At 39.9% G+C, this 25941-nt stretch overlaps 2 protein-coding genes across 4 annotated transcripts in view; one reads left to right on the top strand and one right to left on the bottom strand.

Moving 5' to 3' along the window:
- MED12L (mediator complex subunit 12L) overlaps positions 1-7195 on the top strand; it is a 317920-nt gene extending 310725 nt beyond the window's left edge. For 2 of the 3 annotated variants that reach the window (XM_073898549.1, XM_073898547.1), the window contains 2 exons: positions 742-823; positions 3329-7195. In XM_073898549.1, coding sequence (XP_073754650.1) covers positions 742-823; positions 3329-3381 — 135 coding nt within the window. In that variant the 3' untranslated portion in view covers positions 3382-7195. The remainder of the gene's footprint in view (positions 1-741; positions 824-3328) is intronic. The other variant, XM_073898551.1, reaches the window with a different exon arrangement.
- A 21-nt stretch (positions 7196-7216) lies between these two features.
- The window catches only part of IGSF10 (immunoglobulin superfamily member 10), a 60917-nt gene continuing 42192 nt past the window's right edge, over positions 7217-25941 (bottom strand). Inside the window, exons 6-8 of the mRNA XM_025880365.2 lie at positions 13709-18058; positions 12316-13216; positions 7217-9126 (exon numbers count right to left, since the gene is read on the bottom strand). Coding sequence (XP_025736150.2) covers positions 7218-9126; positions 12316-13216; positions 13709-18058 — 7160 coding nt within the window. The 3' untranslated portion in view covers position 7217. The remainder of the gene's footprint in view (positions 9127-12315; positions 13217-13708; positions 18059-25941) is intronic.

Below are 25941 nucleotides of genomic sequence, written 5' to 3'. Positions count from 1 at the left end.
CCGAGTACATGGGAGCATATTTGGTTTTGTTAAATAGGTAGTATTTCCAGATAAACAAAGAAACCACTGAATAGAAGAGAAAGCACTTTTTATTTTACTAACATTTCCATGTGAATGAAAGGTGGAGTTTTGCTTTATTTTTCCCCTCTTGATTTGGGCACTAGGAAAATAAAAAAAACAGGCAAGGTGCTGTTTTTCTGCTTTGTATCAGAGAAAATAGTAACACTGGCTGACCTTCATCCAGCATCCCATGGGAGGGCATAGTCCCAAATGGGTCCTGGATGGAGGGCACTGCTCTGCCTCACCAGATTCTTGTCTCCATCCATACAAGGCACGGCCTGTGGTGCTTGAACAAATCCTCTGGTCAGAGAACTTTCATGCGGCCAATGAAAATGGTTTATGATAGCATGATCCTAACTAGCTAGCTGGTGAAGGATACTATAACAAGGAGATCTGACGTCCGGGGCCACCCCTGGAGTGGACTCCTTCATCACTCCTCTTCCAAGAAATGCGAAGTGACCACCTGGAGAGTGAGATTTTGAATGAATTGGACACTTCCCATATGCTCACCAGGTGTACATCAGGGTGTAGGAAAAATTAACGTACACCTAACGGGCATGGCACTTTGATCTGAAAAGGGTCGATGGTGTGTTGCAGACCGACCCTGGCAGGTAGTCTCTGTCCTTGTCTGAGCCGGGCAGCGCAGGCTGACTGCCCTCCTGTCTTCTGTCACATTTGCAGTTCCCCAGGCAAGGCTTGCAGCAGACCCAGCAGCAGCAACAGACGGCGGCCCTGGTGCGGCAGCTCCAGAAGCAGCTTTCTAGTAAGTACCCCCGCGTTACAGAACAGATGGCTACCAGGAGATTCAAGACAAGCAAGCAGAACACACATGCTGGCTCCTCAGACAGTGCCCTGTCTTCCTTCCGTACCATTTACATCCTCATTTGAGTCCAGGCTGGTTTGGTTTGGGTTTGGGTTTGGGTTTAGGTTTGGTTTAAATGCTCCCTCCCCTCTCCCCTCGCTGCTGGAAAGTCCCAGGGTTTTTTTGTTTTTTGGTTCTGGGTTTTTTGTTTTTTTGTTTTGTTTTTTTGAGTTCAGTGAAGATGTTTTCCTCTTGCTTCCATCTGAACCTGGAAATGTTTCTTTTCATTTGGGAGACCCACGTGGAAGTGCAGGTACCCTTTTTATGCAAGCTGGAAGGTTCAGAGACCAACTCGGCCGATGCCCTCAAGTGTGCTGATGAAGGAGCTGGCTTCCCAAAGCCACCTGTAGAGGAAGGCCAGCCCTAGACCTGTCTCCTGGTCACTGGGGCGGTGACCGTCCTTGCCACTGCGCCATCCTGTCCTTCTGATAACAGTGCAGAGAACTCGCAGCCTGCTAACGCCGCAAGCAGCAGAGCAGGGCAGTTTGTCCCCAATAATTGGGCCTACTATGCTGGTGTGAATTTTTTTTTTTTTTTTTTGTGCTCTCTCTCTAAAGCGATGCCAACAGCCCATCTCACCACACCTCTTCTAGATGCCGGCAGTGTGCTCTCATGAAACGAATCCCCCCTGTGCTGCTTGACGTCACAGGAGATATTTTTAGAAATGCGAACTAGCCCCCTGTGATGCAAAGAATATTGGCCTGGGAGTTAGGAAGTCTGAATCCCGGTGCCAGTCCTACTATCATTTTCTGGACCATGTACTTTTTCGTCCATGCAGCAAGGAGACTAGTGGGACCGGCAGTGTCTCCTGGGTCTCTGGTTGTGTGCTTTGGAGGTATGGAGTGAAGGCCACCTAGTCCTAAAGTCAGCTGTGCAACTCTGGTAGGATACTGTCAGGAGGAGGGTCAGTTAGGACCGAGGGGCAACTTGGGTTTGGTCTTAATTTTCCACCTGGCGGCTGTGCCTGTTGATTTCCTCGCAGAGGAAATGCCCCTCATGTACCTTGCGTCTCTACTAGGGCATAACCAAGATCTTTTTTTTTTTTTTAATATTTCCCTCTTTTAGCCTCATTTAATTTGTTAAATCATTTAAATTGGTCTTGTTTTCTAACTACTGCTTAACAGGGGTGGTCTATTATATGTGTGGTTAATATTTCATTGCTTTATTTGAGAGTTCATACTTTCACATGGTTAAAGAGAATATAATTTTAAGGCAGAGACAACATGCTTATATTTTAGATTTTTTTCTAGTGTTTAGAAATAAGTACCTATGATTTTATGTAGTGGCACTTTTTGGGAGTGTACCTACTCTCTTTCCTGTTTCCCAGAGCTCATGATATGCAGTTTTTTTAATCTGTCATTTATGGAGCACTTTCTTGGACCCAGGCACTGTGACTCTACATAGATTAATGCACTTAATTCCTAAACTGCCCCATGAGTGAAGGTATTACTATTCCCATACTATAGATGAGGAAATAGCTAAAGAAAAGGGAGATTGATTGACTCATTTGTCCAAGGTTATTCAGCTAAAAGTAAGGGGCAGAGCTGGGACTCTTGAATTCAGATGGTCCCCTTCCAGAAACTACCTCTTAACCACAATATACTCTGCTCCCTGATATTAGCAGTTATGCCAGCCTCCTTTGTTGAGTGATGGCCAAGTTGAGCTGTCTCACTGTACAACTCCAGAGGGCTCCTTCTGTATCATAACCCATGTGGATGGAGCCTCTGGATTTGAATAGTCCCACCAGAGTTGGGGAAGCAGTAGTTATTTCTAAGTCCCAGTCATTTTTTTTGTGCCTACTATTCTTTAGGTTTGTGTGTGTGTGTGTGTGTGTGTGTGTGTGTGTGTGTGTGTGTGTGTTTGCACACATGTACATATATGTATAGGCAGACACCTGAGTCAGCACACATAGCCACCGTCGCACGTGTAGACACCGTTACACACTTCTCTCTCACATATCTTATATGGCCATTTGTAGAAAATTACCCTGTTTCATGCCACTTCTCTCACCTTACTATAATGTCCGTGTTAAAATAAAATCTCTGATCTGTTCTTATAAAAGTTTGAGGAACTTTCAATATTTTACAATACTTAGAGTCCTTTTGTATGTTAGTATTGAGTTGTTTCTTAGTTTAGACGCAGAGACTTCAGAGGGGCTGGTTACTGTCCGAAGGCTGTGCTGGCCGGTGTAGGACTCTGCTGTAGAGCCAGTGCCCCTGTGGAATGCATGCAGTTAGGGTATTCAGACCTTACTGCTCAGGTCCCTGGGCTAGCATGCACTCCTTGGCCGGTTTGTCTGTCCTCCTGTTCTCGAGGCTGGTACGGAGAACCGTGGCAAGAGGGTAGCATCTATCTGTGGCATAATTTTGCATCTGCGATTTTATTTGAATTTATTTTTCCCATTAGGTAACCAGCCACAGCAAGGAGTGACTCCCTATGGGCATCCATCACACTTCTGAATCTGGAAGAGGACAAGACATAAAGTTTTGTGTTTGCACTGAAAAATAGAAAATCAAATTTAATGCATCAGTCTTTAGAAATGTCCCTTTGTTCTTTCCTTTCTTTGAAGTTTTCTTATTTTGTGCTACATTTCATATAGAGGTATTTAAAACAAAAAGAAAAGGAGGAAGTGTGGTTTGGGTTTTTTGGTTAAATTCAACTTTAAAGTAGGTATAAAAATGTGGATCATGTGGGTCTACTCCAGGAAGAGCGTGGTAGCAGATCTTTTGAAATTGGTGCTTTTTTTTTTGGATCTCATAGAAAGAATGAATTATGGTGGATTTAAAATATTTATGTGTTCATTAATGATGAAGTTTGTTGTTTTCTTCTCCCCGCCGCCCCCCAAACTGTGCTGGACCAAACTACTGATTTGAAAGGCATGTCAGGTCTTGACAGGAGAGTAATCCATTTTTTCTTCTTTCACCTTTGATGGTGAAATGGACATCTATTTGCATTGCTCTGATTTGAAATGTTTGTAATTTCATAAGCACTTTATAAACTTTATTCTTATTTATGTAGGATTTTTCTTTGCTTTTGTTGTGGTCAAAAGGTGCTGAAACAGATTGTTGCTTAGTACTTAAACTTCTTAGACCAAGAACTTCAACCCAGGCTTCTGAGAGAGCCGCCCTCAGATACACGGAAGCCTCGTAGAAGTGGTTGTACTCGAATTTGTTTTCAGTGGCAAGAGCATTGACCAGAGTCTTTGTGAAGGTACAACATGTTAATTCTAAAGGCCCGAACAAACCACAGTGGAATTGTTCCAATTATTTATTGCCAGATTTGGCAAAAATGACTCTTGGTTCTCCTGAACCTTATGCCAACTTGAGAAAAAACAATCTTGCAGCTGGCCTGAGATTCCACAGTGCTCAAACTTGATGTGGTTTCCAGAGAATCTGGCCCCCGAGTCCAGAAGGCTCTGGTTTTCATAAAGATGTATTTGCTGTTTATTTTGTATGGTAAGTATTTGCTATTTTGAATTTAATTATTAATGTTGGTGTCAGTCTTGGTTGTGTATTGCATATACTGTATTTATAAATTGGTGCAAAAAGCACAAGTAAATTATACATCAAATTTATTATAAAGAAATAGTAACTATTTTAACTTTGTTCAAGTATGTGGTAATTTGCTCCTATTAGAGTAAAAAATACAGTAAATTATCAGTTTGTGTAACTTAAGAGTATTCCATATAATATTTTTTTAGATTTAGATGCATAAAATTTTGAATGTGAAAATTGCAGGGCATTTTAAAACACGTGGGGGATATTTTCCCATGTTTTGTGTTAATTCATTTTCTTTTGCCATATGATTTTACATGTAATGTAGTTGAGCATACTGTGAATAGATTTGTCTATAATGAGCAAACCATGTAGAACTACTTTTTTAAAATGTAGCTAGTACGACTTTAGATCATTTCTTTTGCAAATCATTATATAAATAATTTATATCTTCCTAGGTGAGTTACTCATTGCAAAGTTTGACTCATGCAAACGACCTCAAATACATGTCCGCTTACTTTTGCTGTGGCAGCATCCATGTGAACTGCTTTGTACACTGTGAAATAGTTCACTCCAGCCTGCTCATTTCATGTTTACTCTGGGCTGGAAAAGACTTTGCCAAAACATTCAAGACCATTCTTTTCATGAAATTATAACATACTCTATCTGCTTTCAGAAGACAGATCTTTACATTTCAGCTGGTTTTGTATATCAGGTTTCGGGTTTTTTTCCTTCTTGAGAATCCTACGTAGAATCCATGAAGTTATTTTTCTTCCAAGTAATCTATCCATATGATGATTGCCTTGGCAAAACCGAAATGTGAATGTTGTGCCTAGTGAGTGAGTCCTGTTCTGTCCTGATTTCCTTTGGAAGAATTATTGGGATCTAAAATGCCAGTTTTTAGTTTGAACCATATATTTTTATAGCTCAGTATTGCAAACAGCAGTCATATTGTTTCAAGAACAAGTGTGATAATTGCATAGCATTCATATGCACTTTATATTTTGCATAAGGTAGTGAAATTAATTTATTAATCATTTTGCACATGAAAGCTGTGGGGTATACTTTTTTCTTGTTGTGTCCTTTTCTTTTCCGGTGACAAAGCCAAGTCATGGTAAGGCCCTATAGTTCAGATTCTGTGGAAAGTTGAGGAAGAACCTAGGACTGGCTTACCCCTGTGCATTATAAAGAGAACGACTGGAATTTTTATAATCTAGGCTTAGCATATTTCCTTCCACTTAATCCCACATCCTAAGAGGTTTCTTTCTTAGCAAATTCATTAATTTGCATTAAAATGATCATGAGCGAAAACCTGTCCTTTGACAGAACCTGGTAATTTGCTTTGTAAGACAGGAAATTATCCTAGGAGAAGATGGAGACCTCCCTTTCCCTTAAAAATAAGACTTTAAAAATTGAATGTAATTGGGCATCAGAATCCCTTAGACAAACCTGTTTACACTCTAGTCTCATTCCTGATAGCTTCCATTTGTCGTTCTTATTTACTCCTTTTGGCCCGGCAGTGGAAGGAGATCACAGTGAGAATTAGTATCCTTTGACCTCTTGTGGCCACAGGGTACCAGCATCTGAGATAGCAGCAGTCAGGTCACCTCTTAGGTGGAGCCAGCTGAAAGTTGGTGTGATGAAAACACAATGAAGTAAGCTCCCCTGTGTCTCAAACCATCAGCAGGGGCTAACATAGTTGTTTTGTGTGCTGAGATATCCGGGCGAGACCTATGGCATTTTTTTTCCCCACTTTAAATAACTGGCAAATATTTGAATGAATTCTGGATAAATTACACTGGAACATCCCAGCCTCTAAAATTAGAAAAGATGACTCATAATGTCCCCCAAATCAATTCACGTTGAATTACAAAAAGCAACATTTTGTGTAGGTTTGAACAAATTTTAAGTACAATGAAACTTCATTATATGTATTTATGTATTAGATCTAGATTTTCCTATTTTCCTCTTCCATAAAGGATTATCCCTTAATGAAATAAGTTCATAAAGCAATGGTTCCTTCTCAGATATTTTCCTTATAAAGAGTTCCAAACCAAGGATGCCTGTGTTAGATTTTGAAGTGATGAAGTTTCATTGTATTTTTAATGAAGCCTTTTTAATGAGTTTATTTCAGTAACGAAGTAATCAACCCCCTTTTCACTTTTTATGATATGTAGGTGTTAAGTTGCTTTTTACATGTATTTTAAATGCAGTTATTAAAAAACATTTTTGTATTCCCCATCAATGAAAATTTTCAGTGTACACAAAACATAATCCTAGTCAAAACCGTTCAGAGCTTATTTTCTCTAGGTTTTACTAAAATATTTCTAAGCCAGCCACAAAATATCTGTACATCAAAATTGTAAATTTACAATCAAGACTACAAATTTAATCTTTCCCATTGTCTCTCTTCTCAGTGCCATGCTTGTAACATTGCTAGAAGGTGGACACTAGGCAACTGGTAGTGAAAGAACGAAGTCTATTCTTTAATGAAGAATTCAGATACATTAGCCATTTGTTCTTTTATGGTGGACAGTTTTACCTTAATGTTCATTGTTATTTGTTGGCAAAATAAAAGTGCCTTAAGTTAAAAGTTCGTTTGGAGATCAATTAATGAAATCACTATCAGTCATATTGCATTTATTTACAAGTCTTTTTCTTTTTTTATTTTGCATGTCCATTATAAATTTAATATTGTAAATGTACTCAAATTCATTTACATGCCTATGGCTGCCTTTGATTAAACTTCTTCCAAAAAATAAACTGTCCAGATGTTGACTTTGTTCAATTTTTATTTCATGTCAGATGACCTGAACATACGTTGTTGCATAATCACTACCAAGTGGATTCCTCGCTGTGCATTTGTAGATCCCAGAATCTGAGGTTTGGGGATTCTGAATGATGAGGGTACCTTGGGGGTGAAAAGGCTCAAGTCCATGAGTCCCCCCTTTATTTGCCATTGAGAGCAAGGAGTGGTCTGGCCGCTCCCATGTGATTTCTGGCTTGGGGACTCCCAGGGCCACACATCGGAGCTGAACGGGCGCTCCAATCCTTGTGAGAATGCTCCTGGGTAGGCGATTTGTAATTCGGGGTGGGTAGGCTACAACCATTACTGGAACGGTAATCAGTGTGTGGCCAACGTTATTTTGAGCCATACAAATGTAGTTTCCTCTGTCATAAGCTGTTGCTTCTTTAATGACTAAGGTGCCATTTTCATGCAATATGTATTTTCCACTACTTTGAGGTCTATCTATTATAGAACCACTTGGTGTAGTCCATTTGATATTTGGCTTAGGGCTTCCATCAGACACACAGTGCAGTGATAGAGATTCTCCACTGATACAGTAAACTGTTCCTAGCGCATAAGAAAGAATCACTGGCTTCTGGCCAATTTCTAACACAATTAATTTTTCAATGTAGCCGACTTTATTTCTTGCTGCACACCGGTATTTTCCTGCATCATCCCGAGTTGTTTTAGAAATGATGAAAGAACCATTGCCTGCTATCAGATACTGAGAAATTTGCGGCTCATTGGGAAATCTTGTGCCATTTGGTAAAATCCAGATTATTTCAGGTGGTGGGTTTCCATCCACAGAACAATTCAGTGCTGTGGACTTTCCAAGCTGAGCAACTATTTTTTCATTAAATGGATTTCTGAATGTTGGTCGTCTTAGCATTTCCAGTACTTCTAACTGTACCACCAGCACGCTCTCTCCTCCTTCATTCCGAGCCACACAGATAAAATCTGCCGAGTCTGAAAACCTCACATTCCTAATTTCCAAGGTTCCATTTTTATGGACTGTGATTCTGCTTCCATAGTATGGGGCCGTGAGGAAAATATTATCTGGCATGATCCACATGACTTGAGGAGATGGTGTTCCTTCAGCTCTGCAGTCAAAGTGTTTTTTGGAATGCCTCACGGCTGTGGCTTTAATGACCGTTCTGTTTGTATACAGACCGTTGATTAATGGAGGTTTGGAGACAACATCCAGTTTGTACATTTTTGTGTCATCCCCACTGGGATTTCGGGCCACACACACATACTCTCCGGAATCGAGCAGTTTCACTTTGTTGATGGACAAAGACCCGTTCGCATGAAATGTGTACCTGTCCTTAGAGAATGAAATCACGTCATGGGAAGGCAGCAACCAAAATATTTTTGGTTTGGGTTCACCGATGACCTCACAGTCAAGGACCACTGTGTCTCCAGCCTTGATTCTCCTGTGGGTCTTGTAACCCTGCCTGATCCGTGGGGCAGCTGTTATTACTGTTAGGTGCACCTTCATTTCATCCTTCCCCAGAGTGTTCTGGGCATAGCAAGTATAATCTCCTTCCTCTGCTATCCCAACTTTGTTGAAGTATAGGGTTCCATTGTCAAAAAGGGTATACCTCCTGGTCCTGCGGCCACTGTCATCGGTTTGCATTGCATTGTTTATCATCGTTCCATCAGGCAAACTCCAAGATATCTCAGGCAGTGGGGAGCCAGAAGCCTCGCAATCAACTTGGAAATCTTTCCCATGGAATACTTGCTTTTTAAAATGGTGCTTGTGATAAATTTTGGCCGGTTTCAGTCGGAGGCTCACATGCATTAGTATCAGATCATCCCCCATTTTGTTTCTGGCCACACACAAGTAGTCACCGCCATCTTTTTCTGTTATTGATCCAATAAACAAGGATCCATTTGGGTAGACATGGATACGGCTGCCCATTCTAAGGAGAGAAGAGATGGATTTGAGTGTGCAGCTATTAGCAAGGGGTGAGGGGAGTTGTCTTTATTTACATAGGATTAGCTTTATGGACATTTTCTTAAACTGTTGGAATAAAATTAAAATCAGTACTAGCTTACTATCTCCTAAACCATTTCCTGAGAGAAAATTATCTAACTGAACAGTTAAAATTTAGTGAAATGAAACTCCTTTACAGTGGTGATTTGAAAGAAACAATGCTGAGAATGCTAGAAACATTGGATACCTTAGGACTTTCTTGACCATTTTAGATATCAAATGATTGTTTTGTGATATGTCAGTAAAGAACTTCCATGTATACTTGGCTCGGAAAAGATGCCAGGTTATTTTTTTTTTAAAGGTAACAAAATATAATTATTTGGTTACAAAATAAGTTATACTTTGCCATGAAAAGAGGAAGTGCCAATGGTAAGACTCATTAGAAGCCTGCTGTTGCATCTGTCCTTTGCAGGCAGCTGTAAAGTGACTGGTCTCTGCATTTTGTCAAACTGTGCACTATCGTTTTTCTCCCTGAAGTTATTATGCAGCATGTCATTACCACCGTGAGCCACCAGATGGCACATCTTTCCTGCTAAAACCAGATTTAGCTTTTCAGAAAGACCAGTGGAAAATGCATTGCTGCTAAAACCGGGATCAAGAACACCCATAAGGGAACATCTATATATATTTTTCTTATTTTTTGCCAAGGTGATAAGCAGGTAAGTGAAACCAGAGAGGAAAAGGTGGATAGGGTAGCAGCGAATCAAGTCAAACAGCTCAAGTCACTTTTCATTCTCAGCAAACAAGTATGGAGAGTATTGTGTGGTACATTACAAAAGGTACTGTTATTTTTAAATCTTCAAGTAGTTCCTCATTATACATCTGGAAATACTTTACTTAGAGAGCCTTAGTAACTTGCCTCAGCTCTCAGGGCTGGTTCTCAAATGCTTTATAAAAGCACTGATTCCCAAACTTGGATGTGTATGAAAATCATTTATGGAGTATAAAACGAGTCCCACCTCCAGAATTTGACTTAATTGGTGTGGAGTGTGGCCTAGGCATTAGGACTCAGAGTTTTCCAGTGATCCTCATGTGCAGCCAAGTCTGAGAACCACTGCTCCCAGCCTTGGCTCTCACAAACAGTTCTCTCATCCCATGCATCAGAATCACATGGTGCCTGCCTCATGTAAGATGCAGGTTTCCTGGCTTTGCTTTTCAGAGATTCTGATTCACGAGATCTGGCCAGGGATCTGGGAACCCACTGAGTAACAAACGTCCCAGGTGACCGTGACTCTTATGAACAATAAAATTTGAGAACCAGTCTCCTATTTTAGTGGCACTAAAATCACCTGGAAGCTTTTAAGAACACAGATTGCCTGTTAAAAGAGAATCGGTTTCTGATTCACTGAGTTCTCAGGCAACGCTAATGCTACTGGCAGGGGGACTGCATTCTTTGAAAACCATTGATTTAGAGTGACCTTGTCCCGCCCCCAAATCTGATGCATCTGGAGGTGGTAATATATAAGAAGAGACTATAGCTGTTTCTTTTTATAAAGTGATGTTTTTAAGAGAAAATTTACTTTTCCAAAGTAGAGTGTTCCCCAAGTAAAAGAAAGCATCTGTAGTCCTTCTAAAGCAATGCTTCTCAGACTTTATTGAGCATGTGATTCATCCAGGTATCTTTTTAAAGCACAAATTCTGACTCAGCAAGTCTGGGTTGGGACCTGAGGTTCTGCTCTTGTGACAAGCTCTTAGGTTCTGAAGAAGAGGAAACCATTCTGTGCTGAAACAGGTCACATATGTCAAAAGTACTGGAGATAGACTGGTGGTGTTCTGAGTCTGAGGCCATTTAAAAACCCAGAAAAAGCTTTTTGGTTCAGGTGACAAGTAGGCTTTAAGAAAGGGACAGGGTTTTGCTTATTCTGGTCATGGTGGTGTACGCAGAAACGCATAGCTATGATGCACGTTTTTGCATTTTTAGAATCTAAAATTCAAATGTTAGAAGCTTCGAAATGGAAACAGCAAGGACTTTCTTTTTCTTGCAGTAAATGGCCCCTTTTATTTCAGTTGATATATCTAAAGCTTCTAAGTAAAGAATATCCTTGCCTTTTTGAGGCTAGTGGCAAAATAATAATTGAGGTGTTCAGTTAGCAAACAAGTTGAATTATAAAAGAAAAAAATGCAGTACCTCTGGTGGGCCCATGGTAGCATCTGTGATCTCTATTTTTTAAGATTTATTTATTTGAGAGAGAGAACCTCCAGCAGACTTCCCGCTGAGCACAGAACCTGATGTGGGGCTCGATCCCACGACCCCAAGAGCATGACCCAAGTAGAAATCAAGAGTCAGCCGCTCAACCAACCAAGCCACCCAGGTGCCCCATCTGTGATCTTTATACACTCTGTTGCCTCTTCCACAATTTTTACAATCTGTGTCCCATAAATACTTCCCCAAACAAAATATAAACAACCTACTTAATTTCTTTGCTGTTTACCTCTGAAGGATCTGTTGGAATACCTGGTTAAGATTTATTCTGAGATATTAATAATGTGTTTTGGAACACTCTCCAGACTTCCTTTGGGTTAACTTCTTAAAACATTCCTTAAATTTTTTCATGCCTCTTGATAAAAGATTTCCATTTTCCAAAACTGACTTAACATCCAGTAAGTGTTTTAGTGTTTTAGACCTTTTCCTTAACAACCTAAATTTTGAACTTTATCCGTTATTCACATCACAAGTGTAATGCTTTCTATACTTACTGCATTGTGGTTTTTGCATGGGTAGTGGAAATTGTTTTCAAAATTACACAGAACCTTGGTTGCATTACAAAATTCCCTCCTCTTTTTGGATAGAGAAATTATAAATACCTTTCCGCAGTTACCATTTTAAAGCTGTCACAAGTATGACAGCAAATGAGATTGTTAGTCTGCTTTTAACTATGTAAATTCAGTAAGAATTGAACAGCTGGCCTGTAGAGTTAAGCATGTAAGAAGCTTCATTTTTATATGTAACGTTACCTCAAAAGGATTAGGTCTCTTTAGAAAGAGTTACTTTTATGTACAGAGTCTATGAGCTCTCTAAATCTGCTGCTGATCTCACTGTATCACTTTTTCCATTTCAGAAATTGTACATCTAAATAGATAAAGAAGACAATCTCAACACAAAGGTATGGTTTACCTGTGCCACTGGTCGACAATAGCCCTGGATGGTAGCCTCCAGATTATTTTGGGTTTGGGTTCCCCAATGGCTGAGCAGTTCAGTAGTAATTTGTCCCCAAAATTCACCTCAGTCCGCTTCTGGGATGCAAATTCTATCCTGGGGATGGTTTCTCGCTCTTCCACTGTAAGAATTACCACTCTTCTTTCTGAACCAGTGGAGCTGGTAGCAATGCATTCATAAGTGCCCCTGTCTGAAGAGTCTACATTTCTTATATACAGAGTCCCATTTGAAAATAACAACAACTTAGAATTTATAAACTGCAGTGGTTTCACTTCAGTGCCATCAGAGAGGACCCAGTGAACACTGGGCTGAGGAGTTCCTTTGGCAGTACAGGGCAATTTCAAACTTTCACCCCAAGTCCCTACAATGACTTGCCTCTTTTGCTCTAGAATAACAGGTGGGGCTGCAATGACTTGTATTTTGACCAACAGTGAATCCTGGCCAGCTGAGTTGCTGGCCATGCATTTGTAAAAACCCCGGTCATAAATGCTGAGACTGTGGATGACCAGTGTTCCATTAGATGTCACCAGGGCCTGCCTATTCCCCTCAGATGATTCTGAAACCACCGTTTGGTTTGCAAGAACCCAGGAAATTGTAGGACTTGGTCTACCTTCAGCTCTGCACTTCAATTCCACAGTGCTTCCAGAGTGGACTGTGATCTCTTTGGTACGCCTATCCAGGATCCTGGGGGGATAGGAAACCACGGACAACATGACATGAAGGCGGTCAGTGCCAAGTGGATTGGATGCTGAGCACAGGTACTGTCCGCGGTCCTGAATGTCCACCCTCTGTATGGACAGGGTGCCATTGGGCAGCACCTGGAATCTGCTATTCTGTTTCCTTTTAGATATATCAAATCCTGATAAGAAGAAAGAAATTTGTAGTCATAGGTCATCAAAGTTTAAATAGAAAACAAATTGTGCAAGGGAAAGTCTCAAGAGGAAAGCTTTGGGGGGTGCTGTTAGGCTACTGAGAGCAAATATATTTAAAATTAAAATTAGGACACTTAGTGTTAAGAGTGTAAAAATTATTCACGGAAGATTTTTATATCCATATGATTCAACACAATGACCCTTTTCTTTTTCAAATCATATTTCCCTGTATCTGCTTTCAAAGCATTACAAAAAAATGTTCTTAACATGTTTTAAAACCTTCCAATGAGCAGAAAAAGTTATGCAGCAAATGTCAAATGAGAATATCAATAGTTTCTGTGTCTTGGAGAGATTTGAAACTGGTGTTGATTCTTTGGATGTACAACCCTGAAACATAACACAATCTTTTCCTTGTTTTATGACTCAACAAAACTAAGTGTAAAAAGAAAAAATTAAAAAAAAAAAACAGTTTCAGATACCTGATGAGACTCTGGTCCAGTGGATGGTGGGCAGGGGATTTCCAACAGCCTCACAAGGAAGAAAGGCATCTGAGTTAGCGGGAACAGTAAAACTTGCTGCTTTTCCTCCAACTATTCTGGGCCTTTCAAATATATTCCTAGACAAAGAATCAAAGGGAAGGAGTTCAGAAGTTGGTATTTTTTGAACTGGTGTCTCATCAAAGCCATTTTTCTTTGCAGTCTTCTGAATATCCCAATTTGAAGCATGAGTGGTGTCCTCTGGCAAGCCTGGAGTGGGCAATATGCTCACTACTGGCATTTTGCCTTTTTCAGCAATTTCTGGGTATGACTTGTGCCAGAAGTGGTTTTCTGACCAGGGAGAGGAAGTCAGTTTAGAATTCTGTGGTTTAACTGTCATTAGTGCTGGTGTAGAAGCAGAATGAAACAGATTGGAGTAGATAAAGTGGGTGGTTCCAATTGTGACCTTGATATTTGGGCGAACTCTGGGCGATGTTGCAACCTCTGCTGCTAATTGCTGTGGATTAGCATTGTGCCTAGAGTATTCACGTGGCTTGATCACTGTATTTGTCATCATCCTAAAAACTGGAGTTGCCATGTTGTCTGTGACTGCACTTTGATTACTCAAGGAATGGGAGGTGGGAATTGGCATTGGAGCAGCACTGACACTCCGGAATGGTGGCATGGTTGAGTGTCTAATGATTGTGTTCCTAGTTGTGGTGCTCTGGTGTAGTTTGCTGGACAAAGTGATTTCAGAAACAATTCTGCTCTTCAAAGTCTGAGTATTCTCTTGGGGTAGTTCTTCAATTACATCTGTCAGAGTAAGTGTTCTTGGATAAAGACCCATTGTGCTTGAAATTCCTTTTATGTTTTCTAAGGGAGAATGAGTGAAAGCAAAGATACTGGGCTTGGTTGAAGTTTCAGTTGCAGTTAGATCAGGAGGTATCATAGTAGTGGAAGTAGTGAAGCCAGAACTCTGACTAGGAGAGGAGTATGAGTCATTCCTGTTCCTCTGAGGCTCCTTTTTTCTTTGTATGTTTCGTGTCCTGGGTCTGGCTATTTGGGTTTTACTGATAATGACTGATGCAGGGGCAGTAGGAGGAACTGTCAGCCTGGCTGTCTGCATTGATATGAAATTGTTGGTACTTGATTCTTTGCTTAAGATATTAAGAGGTGTAGGGTAAACTGGTGGAAAGGGCAGCTTTTTCATTGTTGGGAGACTTATAGGACTGTGTGTTTCAGTGATATTTTGGTGAGTTGTAGCTGATGTTATAGATGGAATTTGCATCACACTTGTTGAGAGTGTTGTGAAATGGAAAGGGAAAACTTTATCTGTGGGTAAAGCAGGAGATATTTTAGTAAGTACTGTGGCTGTGCTTTTTGGTGAGCTAAATTGATGCTGATTCTTTAACCTCTCTTTTTGGACATGGTTATTTACAAAGATCTGATGCCAGGGAATTTTCCTTCTTAAAAATCTTGTAATGGCTGTAGTAGTAGACATAGATGGCTTGGTGGTGGGATCTGGAAGTGGTGATATAAACATTGAATCTCTTTTAACTTCATTGGTATTAGACCCACTTGGGTAGCCATTATTTGTTACAGTTTTTTCCACAGGTAAGGATTTGGGGGCATGAGTCATAACTGCATCAGTTGGAGTCATTTGGGTACTTTCAGCACTGAAATATTTTATTGTGGGTATTGTTTTCTCAATATTTACATTTGGTTTGTTCTCAAATGGTAATGATGGATTGTGGACTAGAGTTGTAGACTCTTCTGTGACTTTGGAAGTTTCAGCTTTGGTGAGCATGATAGGGGAAGAACTTGGAAAAGACAATGCTGCTGCAGCAGTGGTGAGCCTTTCCTCGGGAGAACAGGATGGGCACACCACATTGACCTCTGTGGCTGAAAATGTAGTGCTTTCTTCAGAAGAAACTCTGAATGTTGGTCTCACAAAGCCATATCTATGTTGTCGAAGAATTGGAGTTCTATATGGGCTGATAACGCGACCCCTACCCCAAATTTTCCTCCGTCTTCCAAAGCGCCTAGATGTTAGTGGGATGTTAGTTGTACTATTTCTAGGAATCTGTGACTGAGAATGAGCAGCAGTGTATGGGCCTGAAGGTATCTCAGAGGTGCTAAGCTTTTGAGTAATGTATGGATAGAGGTGATTGCTCCTGGGGTCACTGACTCCTGTTACAGTTGTCTGATGACTATTTGTGGCATTTACTGACCCTAAGAATATATCAGCTTTGCTGTTAGCACTACTGAGCATTTTGATATTGGCATCTTTGCTCATAGTCCCCACTGCTATTGGGACTGTACTTTGTAAATGCTCTTTTTTCCTCCTAGTGTTGTCAGCTTCCTGAAATTGCATTGCTTCAGGTAAGAAAGGAGAGATAGTGGAGAAATTTTCAGTGGTTGTGCCTTGCATTTTGCTTGATAAGGTTGGGTTGATATTCTCTGACATGGCTGTAGTTTTAATAGGAGATGGCTTGAAATCTATTGGTTTTTCAGGTGGTAGGATTTGTGGACCCGCAACTGGAGAGACTTCAGTAACAGTTACATTTGTCACAGGGCTATCAGGTATTTTTCTGGAATTGGCAATCAGTGTCCTTGCCAGAACACTAGGAGCCTTAGTTGCCAGGGCCATCAGTTCCTCATCTGGAGGGAGCTTGCCTGAAGAGTCCATTTCCTCCCCAGGTATCTTCAGGAGTTGGGTGGCCACTGAAGGGGGCCTTGCTGTAGTAGTTTCTTGCTTCTCTGGCATAATATTCTTTTTAGCTTTCTCCAAAAGTGCTGCCCAGTGCTGTGGGTCAATTCTCCGAGCAGAGGAAGGGAAGGGCCTCCTGTGCTCTCTAAAATGTCGATTTGGTGAATCTCCTCGCCGCCGGTGTATTGACTCGCGATAGTTGTGCTTTTTACTTGTGCTCAAGACTTGTTTTCCAGTCTCAGCTCCCAGTGGAACAGAGGTAGGGAGTTGCACAGCTGGTGGGTCCATAAGATGAGCAATGGGATTGGGCTCATCAAGTCCAGATCCATCTATTTCTACATTATGCTCTACTGGCCTTTGCCCTTTCGTTTTGACTGAAACATGGTTAATCAAAAAGTCAACCCCTGATGGGTTGGCTGCTACACAACAATAATAACCCTGGTTTTTTTGGGTGACCTGTAATAGTCTTAGTGTGCCATTGTTAAGAATTTGCTTGTCTCTGGAGGACTGATAAAACACAGTGTTTCCTGGAAGAACCCAGCTAACAGAGGCATCTGGGATACCAGAAGAATGGCATGGAAGGTCAAGTGTTTCACCAATGAAAACTGTATAATGAGCCGCATTTTCATGATAGGCTTCTATGGAGGGCTCTACCACAGTAATTCTATAGGTGAGAATATCTGCATCATCATAATTGGTGCTTATGCAGTGGTATATGCCTGTGTCAAAACTATCAGCCATCTGGAGTTCTAATTTTCCACTTTTGTCTATTAGGATTCGTCCATCCTCACTAACATAAGGGGCTCTCACTTTACTCCCATCAGCCAGAAGCCACTCCAAATGTGGGGTAGGGTCTCCTTGGCCTGGGCATTCTAGGCTAATGGTCCCACCAATCAAAACAGTGCGTTCCAGCTTAGTATTGTTATCTCTGGAAATCATGGTCCATTTATGTTTCACTGGCCTTATTTCTGCCCTTGGTAAAGTGACTTGAACATCACTGGAGTACTGGATGTGCAATGTACTGAGTGTGCTGGCAGTTCTATTTAGCTGCAAGGAGATTTGGTCTTGCATTAACCAAGGGGGATCTATTGTGAGTTCAGCCTCTGTGTCGGTAAAGATGTCTTCAGGTTTAGGAGCCACCTGTTTATATTTGTAGCAGCGTTGTGGTGTTTCAGTGAGCAAGTGGCTCCTTTCTAGAATCAGAGGAGAATCACTGTACAAAGCCAGAACTTGCCACACTTGCTGAATGTAATTGTTTTCTATGTTACACACCAGAAATGTTGAAAATGATGAATTTAGCATGATATAGTCATTTTCTTCAGTGAATGCAATGGATGATGTCTTTGAGGGTTTTTGGATACTGCAGACTATGTTAGCTTCATTTCCAAACTGATCTGTCATATTCAAAGTGATGGAGCCAAGGGGTGCCATGAAATCTTGGGGAGAGATGGACACAGGACTGCTGTCTTCCAGAACAGTCAGGCTCTTTAATTTCAGGGATGGGTCGATGGTTGGCTTGGCACACAGGAAAGCTGCAGCTGGGACCATAGCTAAGGGCGTGCCTTTAGAGGTCCTGGGGTTCATACAAAGTGGACATTGCTGAGGACTGGAAGGACTTCTGTCTTTTTTGCATTTTATTATATCTAGGAAAAATGACAATTGAGTTATTGCCAGCTGTGGCCTCTTTACATTTGAACATTTTAAAGAAATAGCTTTTGCTAAAATTTGAAAGAACAATTTGGAAATTTTAGTGTTATTAAGGAAGTTTCCTACTTTTTTGTCTTTAGGTTGATTTCTAAAAAGATATTGTCTATATACCCTGCCACAGTATTATATCCATGGTCACAAGGATTTTTGCTGTCTTGTTGATTGCTTTATTTCGAGTACCTAGCAAGTGCCTGATATATATTTGGTACTCAGAAATATTACCTAAAAGAATAATTTCCTTATATAGGGAAACAAAATAATAAGCTTATGTTTCCCACTTTTTACTAAAAGTTCAGTTCTATTTCGTCATTTTAATGTTTGAAGGGTCATAGAACTTCATTGTCCCTTAAAAGATTAAATGTTTTAATACCTATTCTCCTCAAACTATTCCAAAATACAGAAGAGGAAGGAAGGTTTCCAAACAAATTCTATGAGGCCAGCATTACCCTGATACCAAAACCAAAGACACCATGAAACAATAAAACTAAAGACCAACATCCTTGATGAATATACATGTAAAATCCTCAACAAAATATTAGCAAATTGCATTTAACAATACATTAAAAGGACCATTCACCATGATCAAATGGGATTTTTTCTGGGGGCACAAAGATGGTTCAGTATTCACAAATCAATCAGTGTGATAAACTACATCAACAAAGGATTAAAATCATATGGTCATCTCAACAGATTCATAGGAAACATTTGGCAGAATTCAACATCTGTTCATGATAAAAACTATCAACAAAGTGGGTTTAGAGGACACCTACTTCAACAGAATAAAGGCCAAATATGACAAACCCACAGCTAACATTATCCTCATGGTGAAAAACTGAGAGCTTTCCTCTAAGATCAGGAGCAAGACAAGGAAGTCCACTCTGACCACTTTTATTCAACATAGTAGTCTTCAGAAGTCCTACTTGCAGCAGTTCCACAAGAAAAAGAAATAAAAGGCGTCCAGATTGATGTGGAAGAATGAAAACTGTCTCTGTTTGCAGATGACATGACACCGTATGTAAGAAATCTTAAAAACTACACGAAAAAACTGTTAGAAATGACAAATTCAATAAAGTCACAGGATACAAAATTAACATACAGAAATCGGTTGCATTTCTATACACTAATAATGAGGAGATGAAAGAGAAGAAAACAATCCCATTTACAATTGCACCAGAAATAATAAAATACTTGGGAATAAACTTGACCAAGGACGTGAAAAATCTATACTCTGAAAACTATAAAACATTGACAAAGGAAACTGAAGGCAACATAAACAAATATAAAGATATTCCATGCTCATGGATTGGAAGAATATAAAATGTACTAACCAAAGCAATCTACAGATTTAATATAATCCCTATCAAAATACCCACATTTTTCACAAAGCTGAAACATATATTACTATATTCGTATGTTACCACAAAGATCCCAAATAGCCAAAGCAATCTCAAGATAAACAAAGCTGCAGGTATCACAATCCCAGATATCAAGATACACCACAAAGCCATAGTAATCAAAACAAAATGGTACTGGCACTAAAACAGACACATAGATCAATGGAACAGAATAGAGTTCAGAAATAAACCTATACTTATATAGTCAATCTATAACAAAGGAGGCAGGAATATACAATGGGGAAAAGACAGACTCTTCAATAAATGGTGCTGTCAAAACTGGTGGACAGCTACATGCAAAATAATGAAACTAGACCACTTTCTTACATCATACACAAAAATAAACTTGAAATAGATTAAAGACCTTCATGTGAGACCTGAAACCGTAAAAATCCTAGAAGAGAGCACAGGCAGTAATGTATCTGACATTGACCATAGAAACCCTTCTCTCGATATGTCTCCTTGCATAAGGAAAACAAAAGCAAAAATAAACTATTGGGACTACACCAAAATAAAAAGCTTTTGCACAGTGAAGGAAATCATCAACAAAAAGACAACCTACTGAAAGAAGGTATTTGCAAATGATATATCCAATAACTAGTTAGGATCCAAACTATATAAAGGACCTCTACAACTCAACACCAAAAAACAAAAACCCCAAGCAATTTGACTTAAAAATGGGCATAGGACATGAATAGACTTTTTTTTTTTTTTTCAAAAAAAGACATACAGATGGCTAATAGACACATGAGAAGATGCTCAGCATCACTCGTCATCAGGGAAATGCAAATCAAAACCACAATGAGGGATCATCTTACACCTATCAGATGGCTAAAATAAAAAAGACAAGAAATAAGTGTTGGCAAGGATATGGAGAAAAAGGAACCCTCATGCACTATTGGTGGGAATGTAAATTGGTGCAGCCACTGTGGAAAACAGTATGGAGGTTCCTCAAAAAATTAAAAAATAGAATTACCAATTAGTCTAATAATTCCACTACTCGGTATTTACCCAAAGAATATAAAAATACTAATCTGAAAAGATATATGCACCCTTATGTTTATTGCAGCATTATTTACAACAGCCAAGATTTGGAAGTAACCTAAGTGTCTATCCATAGAGGAATGGATAAGGAAGATGTGGTATGTATATATATTGGAATATTAGCCAAAAAAAAAAAAAAAATGAGATAGTGCCATTTGTGACAACAGGGATGGACTCCAAACCCTTGAGTATGTACTCCAGTGTGACAGGTAGTGCTACCTACAGCTGGCTCAGAATTCTTTGGTAAATTTTAAAATCTAAACCTATGCAGAGAAGGTAGCTGGCAAGCCTGAAAACCCTTGAGTACGCATAAGAGTCTCTTCTTAATCACCCACTTACCAATCAGCTATGACCCTTAACCTACTCATCAGTACCCTGTGTTCAGACCCTGCCAAAGCAAAGAACATGGCAGACTTCTGGCTTAATTAAACCTCATCACAGAATTATACTCACATCTTGGTATGCTTACTCCTGCTAGCACCTGGACCAGAGTTAGCAGGCCCTGGACATCAGGTATTTTACTTCAAATGCAGATCTTATCATGTCACTTTCATTCTCTCCGTCACACAGACATGCTTTCCATTTCTCAACCTGCCATGCCTTATTAGGCTCTGGAATATGTTGTTCCTTCTAATTCCCATCATTTGCCATCGGGCACGCCCTCTTCCATCAATATCTAACTACTTACATCCTTCAGGACCCAGTCACAACATCACTTCTGGGTGGGCTTTCTGCTTTATGTTCTCCTTATACCTTTAACTTCTCCTATACTACTCCTCACCCATCCACTGTTAGAATGACTAGTTATCTGTCTTTCCACAAGACTATAACATCCATACTTATTTATCTGTATGTCCCTGGCCTCAGCCAATGGATGCTCAGGAAAGACTGGCGGGAGGGATGAAGGTGGGCAGGCAGGCCTAATTCAAAGGTCATGTTTCTACCACATCTTAACTTGTAACTTGAGATGGGTCTTAAAATTGAAGGTGTTTTACGGTAGCAACTGACCAGCTGTCAGTCTTGATATGGCTTCCACTATTGCACACGAACACTATCTTAGCTATTTACATTGTTTTCTCTTTAACTGAGTTACATGCACTGTCGGGACCATATATTAAATTTGCCACTTAAAATGTTTATATTAAGGGGCGCCTGGGTGGCTCAGTCGGTTAGGTGTCTGACTCTTGGTTTTAGCTCAAGTCCTGATCTCAGGGTCATGAGATCAAGCCTTTGCTTCAGGCTCTGTGCTCAGCGCAGAGTCAGCTTGAGATTCTCTCCCTCTGCCCCTCCCCTTGCTCTCTAAAATAAAATCTTAGAAAAAAAAATGTTTGCTTTAAGATTATACTATGCTTTGGCACTAAAACAAGAAGTTATTAAGTAGGTAAAAAGGCCTGGAAACAGAAGCTAGACATAAATTTAATATTAGTAAAACAAATGTTTATCAAAGAAATAGCCACAAATCCTTATTTTTGTTATATTAGTCACCATACATCATTAGTTTTTGACGTAGAGTTCCATGATTCATTGTTTGCGTATAACACCTAGTGCTCCATTCAATACGTGCCCTCCTTAATACCCATCACCAGGCTAACCCATCCCCCACCCCCCTCCCCTCTAGAACCCTCAGTTTGTTTCTCAGAGTACATAGTCTCTCATGGTTCATCTCTTCTCCGATTTCTCCCCCTTCATTTTTCCCTTCCTACTATCTTTTTTTTTTTTTTTAAGGGACTTCATCAAGATAAAAAACTTTCGTACAGCAAAGGAAACAGTCAACAAAACCAAAAGACAACTGACAGAATGGGAGAAGATATTGGCAAATGACATATCGGATAAAGGGCTAGCATCCAAAATCTATAAAGAACTTATCAAATTCAACACCCAATGAGCAACTAATCCAATCAAGAAATGGGCAGAAGACATGAACAGACATTTTTCCAAAGACATCCAAATGGCCAACAGACACATGAAAAAGTGCTCAACATTGCTTGGCATCAGGGAAATCCAAATCAAAACCTCAATGAGATACCACCTCACACCAGTCAGAATGCCTAAAATTAACAAGTCAGGAAATAACAGATGTTGGCGAGGAAACGACAGATGTTGGCGAGGATATGGAGAAAGCGGAGAAAGGGGAACCCTCCTACACTGTTGGTGGGAATGCAAGCTGGTGCAGCCACTCTGGAAAACAGTATGGAGGTTTCTCAAAAAGTTGAAAATAGAGCTACAAATCCTTATTTTATAGAGAAACAAGACAACGAGCTTTGTGGAACCTAAGCAGGGACAATACCCAGATACAGATAAAGCTGTGTTACACTGGACTACTGAAATATGTGCAGAAGGATTGCCTAGCCCGTGCCAGGTGAAGCAACTGAAGACAGGAACTGTCACATCTCTTGGAATGGGTGAAAAAAATGTCCAAGCAGAAGTTGATGTGACTCATTCATGAGTCTTATAGGATTATCATTAAGGCATCACAGTCAAAAGGAGAACATGTAATTATTTAGACATGACTGAAAGATGTTAGCCCTAATGGGTTTTGCTAATTATATATGTGTGTGTGTGTGTGTGTGTGTGTGTGTGTGTGTGTGTATACATAGATATATAAGATTATAAGATATATAAGGGCTAATATATATATATAATATATATATACACAATTTCGGGACATACTAAGATCATAGGTGGGTGGTGGACTCATTTGTATTCACTATCAAAATGATTAATTAATCAAAGCTTAGTTTAACAAAAATTCAGTACCTACTGTGTTCTAGGCACATTCTAGGAGCTAAATATAAATAAATCACATAGGATAGGAAAGGCAAAAGACATTTAATACTAATAAATACAATAAAATGCAATCCATTCTTGAATGGAATTGTGGGTAACCTGAAAGTGGTGAAATGATGATAGGTGGCCCTTGAACAACTCAGGTTTGAACTGTGTGGGTCCACTTATATGTGAATTTCTTCAGTAAATATACTGGAAAATTTTTTGGGAGATTTGTGACAATTTGAAAAACCTCGCAGACAAACCACATAGCCTAGAAATGTTGAAAAAGTTTTAAAAAAAGTATGTCACAAATGCATAAAATATGCACAAATCCATTATAAAAAGTTAAAATTTATCAGAACTTATACACATACTTAGAGATGGTATGTTGAGAAAAAGGTAAGCAAAGGTACAATATTAAACCATAACTGCCTAAAATTAACTGTAGTACATGATGTACTACCATAATAATTTTGTAGCCACCTCCTATTGCTATTGAGGTGAGCTCAAGTGTTGTATCCATTTAAAAATGCTGTATGACACTAATCATCTCCGTGTAACTCATCTCTCTAGTAAATTGTGTACTGCAGTAAAAAGTGATCTCTCATAGCTCTCATGTAGTTTTCATCATGTTTAGTGCAGTATCACAAACCTTGAATAATACCATGGGACCCGTACAAAGTGCCACTAGTGATGCTGGAAATGCTCCCAAGAAGCAGAGAAAAGTCATGACATTCCAAGAAAAAGTTAATATGAGGTTTGCAGCTGTGGTTACCTGCCACTTTAACATGAATGAATCCAGTGTAAGGACCTTTGTAAGAAAAGGAAATTCCTGAAGCTGTCACGGCAGCTACACCAGCAGGTGTGAAAACCTTGCACTTTTTGCAAAATACCTTTTTATCTTGTGTTGAAATATACAGCTTTTATATGGGTACAGGATTGCTATAAGAAAGGCATATCTGTAGACTCTAATATGATTCGAGAAAAAAGCAAAGTCATTATATGAAACTTAGAGCAAAAGAAAGGAGAAGGATCTAAGGATCTAAACCTGGAGAATTTAATGCCAGCAAAGAATGGTTTAATAATTTTAGAAAGAGATTTGGCTTAAAATATATCAAGATAACAGGAGAAGCAGCTTCCACCATCCAAGAGGGAGCAGATAAGTTGTCAGACACCACAAAAATCATTAAGGACAAAGGATATCTGCCTGAACAGGTTTTTAATGTAGATGAAAGTGTCCTATTCTGGGGGGAAAAAATGCTACAAAGGACATTTATTAGTAAGGAAGAGAAGGAAGCACCTGGATTTAAGGCAGGAAGGGATAGGCTAACTTTACTGTTGTATGCAAATGCATTTGGGGTTCATGATTAGGACTTCCCTTATCTATAAAGCTGTTAACCCCAGAGCCTTGAAGGGAAATGATAAACACCAGTTGCCAGTCTTTTGGTTGTACAGCAAAAAGGCCTGGAAGATGAGAATATTTTTTCCAAACTGGTTCCATCGATTCTTTGTTCCTGAAGTCAGGAAGTACCTTGCCAGCAAGGGACTGCTTTGTAAAGTTCTTTTAATGTTGGGTAATGCCCCTATCCACCCAGAACCCTACGAGTTCAATATCAAAAGCATCAAAGTGGCTTACTTGCCCCCAAACACATTTCTTTTCTTTTCTTTTTTTTTTTTTAAGATTTTATTTATTTATTTGAGAGAGAGAGACACAGCGAGAGCAGGAACACAAGCAGGGGGAGTGGGAGAGGGAGAAGCAGGCCCCCCGCCGAGCAGGGAGCCCGATGTAGGGCTCGATCCCAGGACCCTGGGATCATGACCTGAGCCAAAGGCAGACGCTTAACGACTGAGCCACCCAGAGGCCCCCCCCAAACACATTTCTAATTCAGGGGGTCCTAAGGGGATCATTAGGCTCGTTAATCATAATATTCTATGGAAAGGGATATTAATTCTATGGAATAGAACCCGTGATAGAATACCATGAAAATCTAGAAGTATTACACCACTGAAAATGCCATTGCTGTTATAGGAAAAGCCATGGAGGCCATCAAGTCTGAAACAGTAAATTCCTGCTGGAGAAAACCAAGTCCAGATGGTGTGTGTGACTTCAAAAGATTTACCCCAGAGCCAATTAAGGAAATCATGAAAGACTGGATATGGCAAAAAAAAAAAAAGGCAGGGGATGGGGGAGCGGGTCAGGGAGGTGGTGGTAAAGGGCTTCAGAATATGGATCTTGGAGAAATTCAAGAGCTAATAGATACCACACCAGAGAGATTAACAGAAGATGACTTGATAGAGATTAATGCTTCCAAACCGGTGCCTAATGATGAAGACGACACAGAGAAAGCAGCGCCAGAAAACAAACTGACCTTAGACAGTATGGCAGAAGGTTCCTATTATTCAAAGACTGCCTTTGACTTGCTTTAGGACATGGACCCTTCTGTGCTATGGGCACCAAAACTAAAGCAAATGGTGGAAGAACAACCGGTGCTGTATAGAAATATTTTTAGAAAAATAACAGAGCAAAAAGTCCGACAGAAATGGCAAGGTATTACTGTAAAGTTACAGCGAGTGTACATGCCTCTCCTGCCTCCCTTTCCGTCTCCTCTGCT

This window comes from Callorhinus ursinus, unplaced genomic scaffold (genome assembly GCF_003265705.2).
Source record: "Callorhinus ursinus isolate GAN/ISIS: 27379988/994484 unplaced genomic scaffold, GSC_fseal_2.0 scaffold1, whole genome shotgun sequence".
Classification (NCBI taxonomy): Eukaryota; Metazoa; Chordata; class Mammalia; order Carnivora; family Otariidae; genus Callorhinus; species Callorhinus ursinus.
This window is presented reverse-complemented; position numbering and strand designations above follow the sequence as displayed.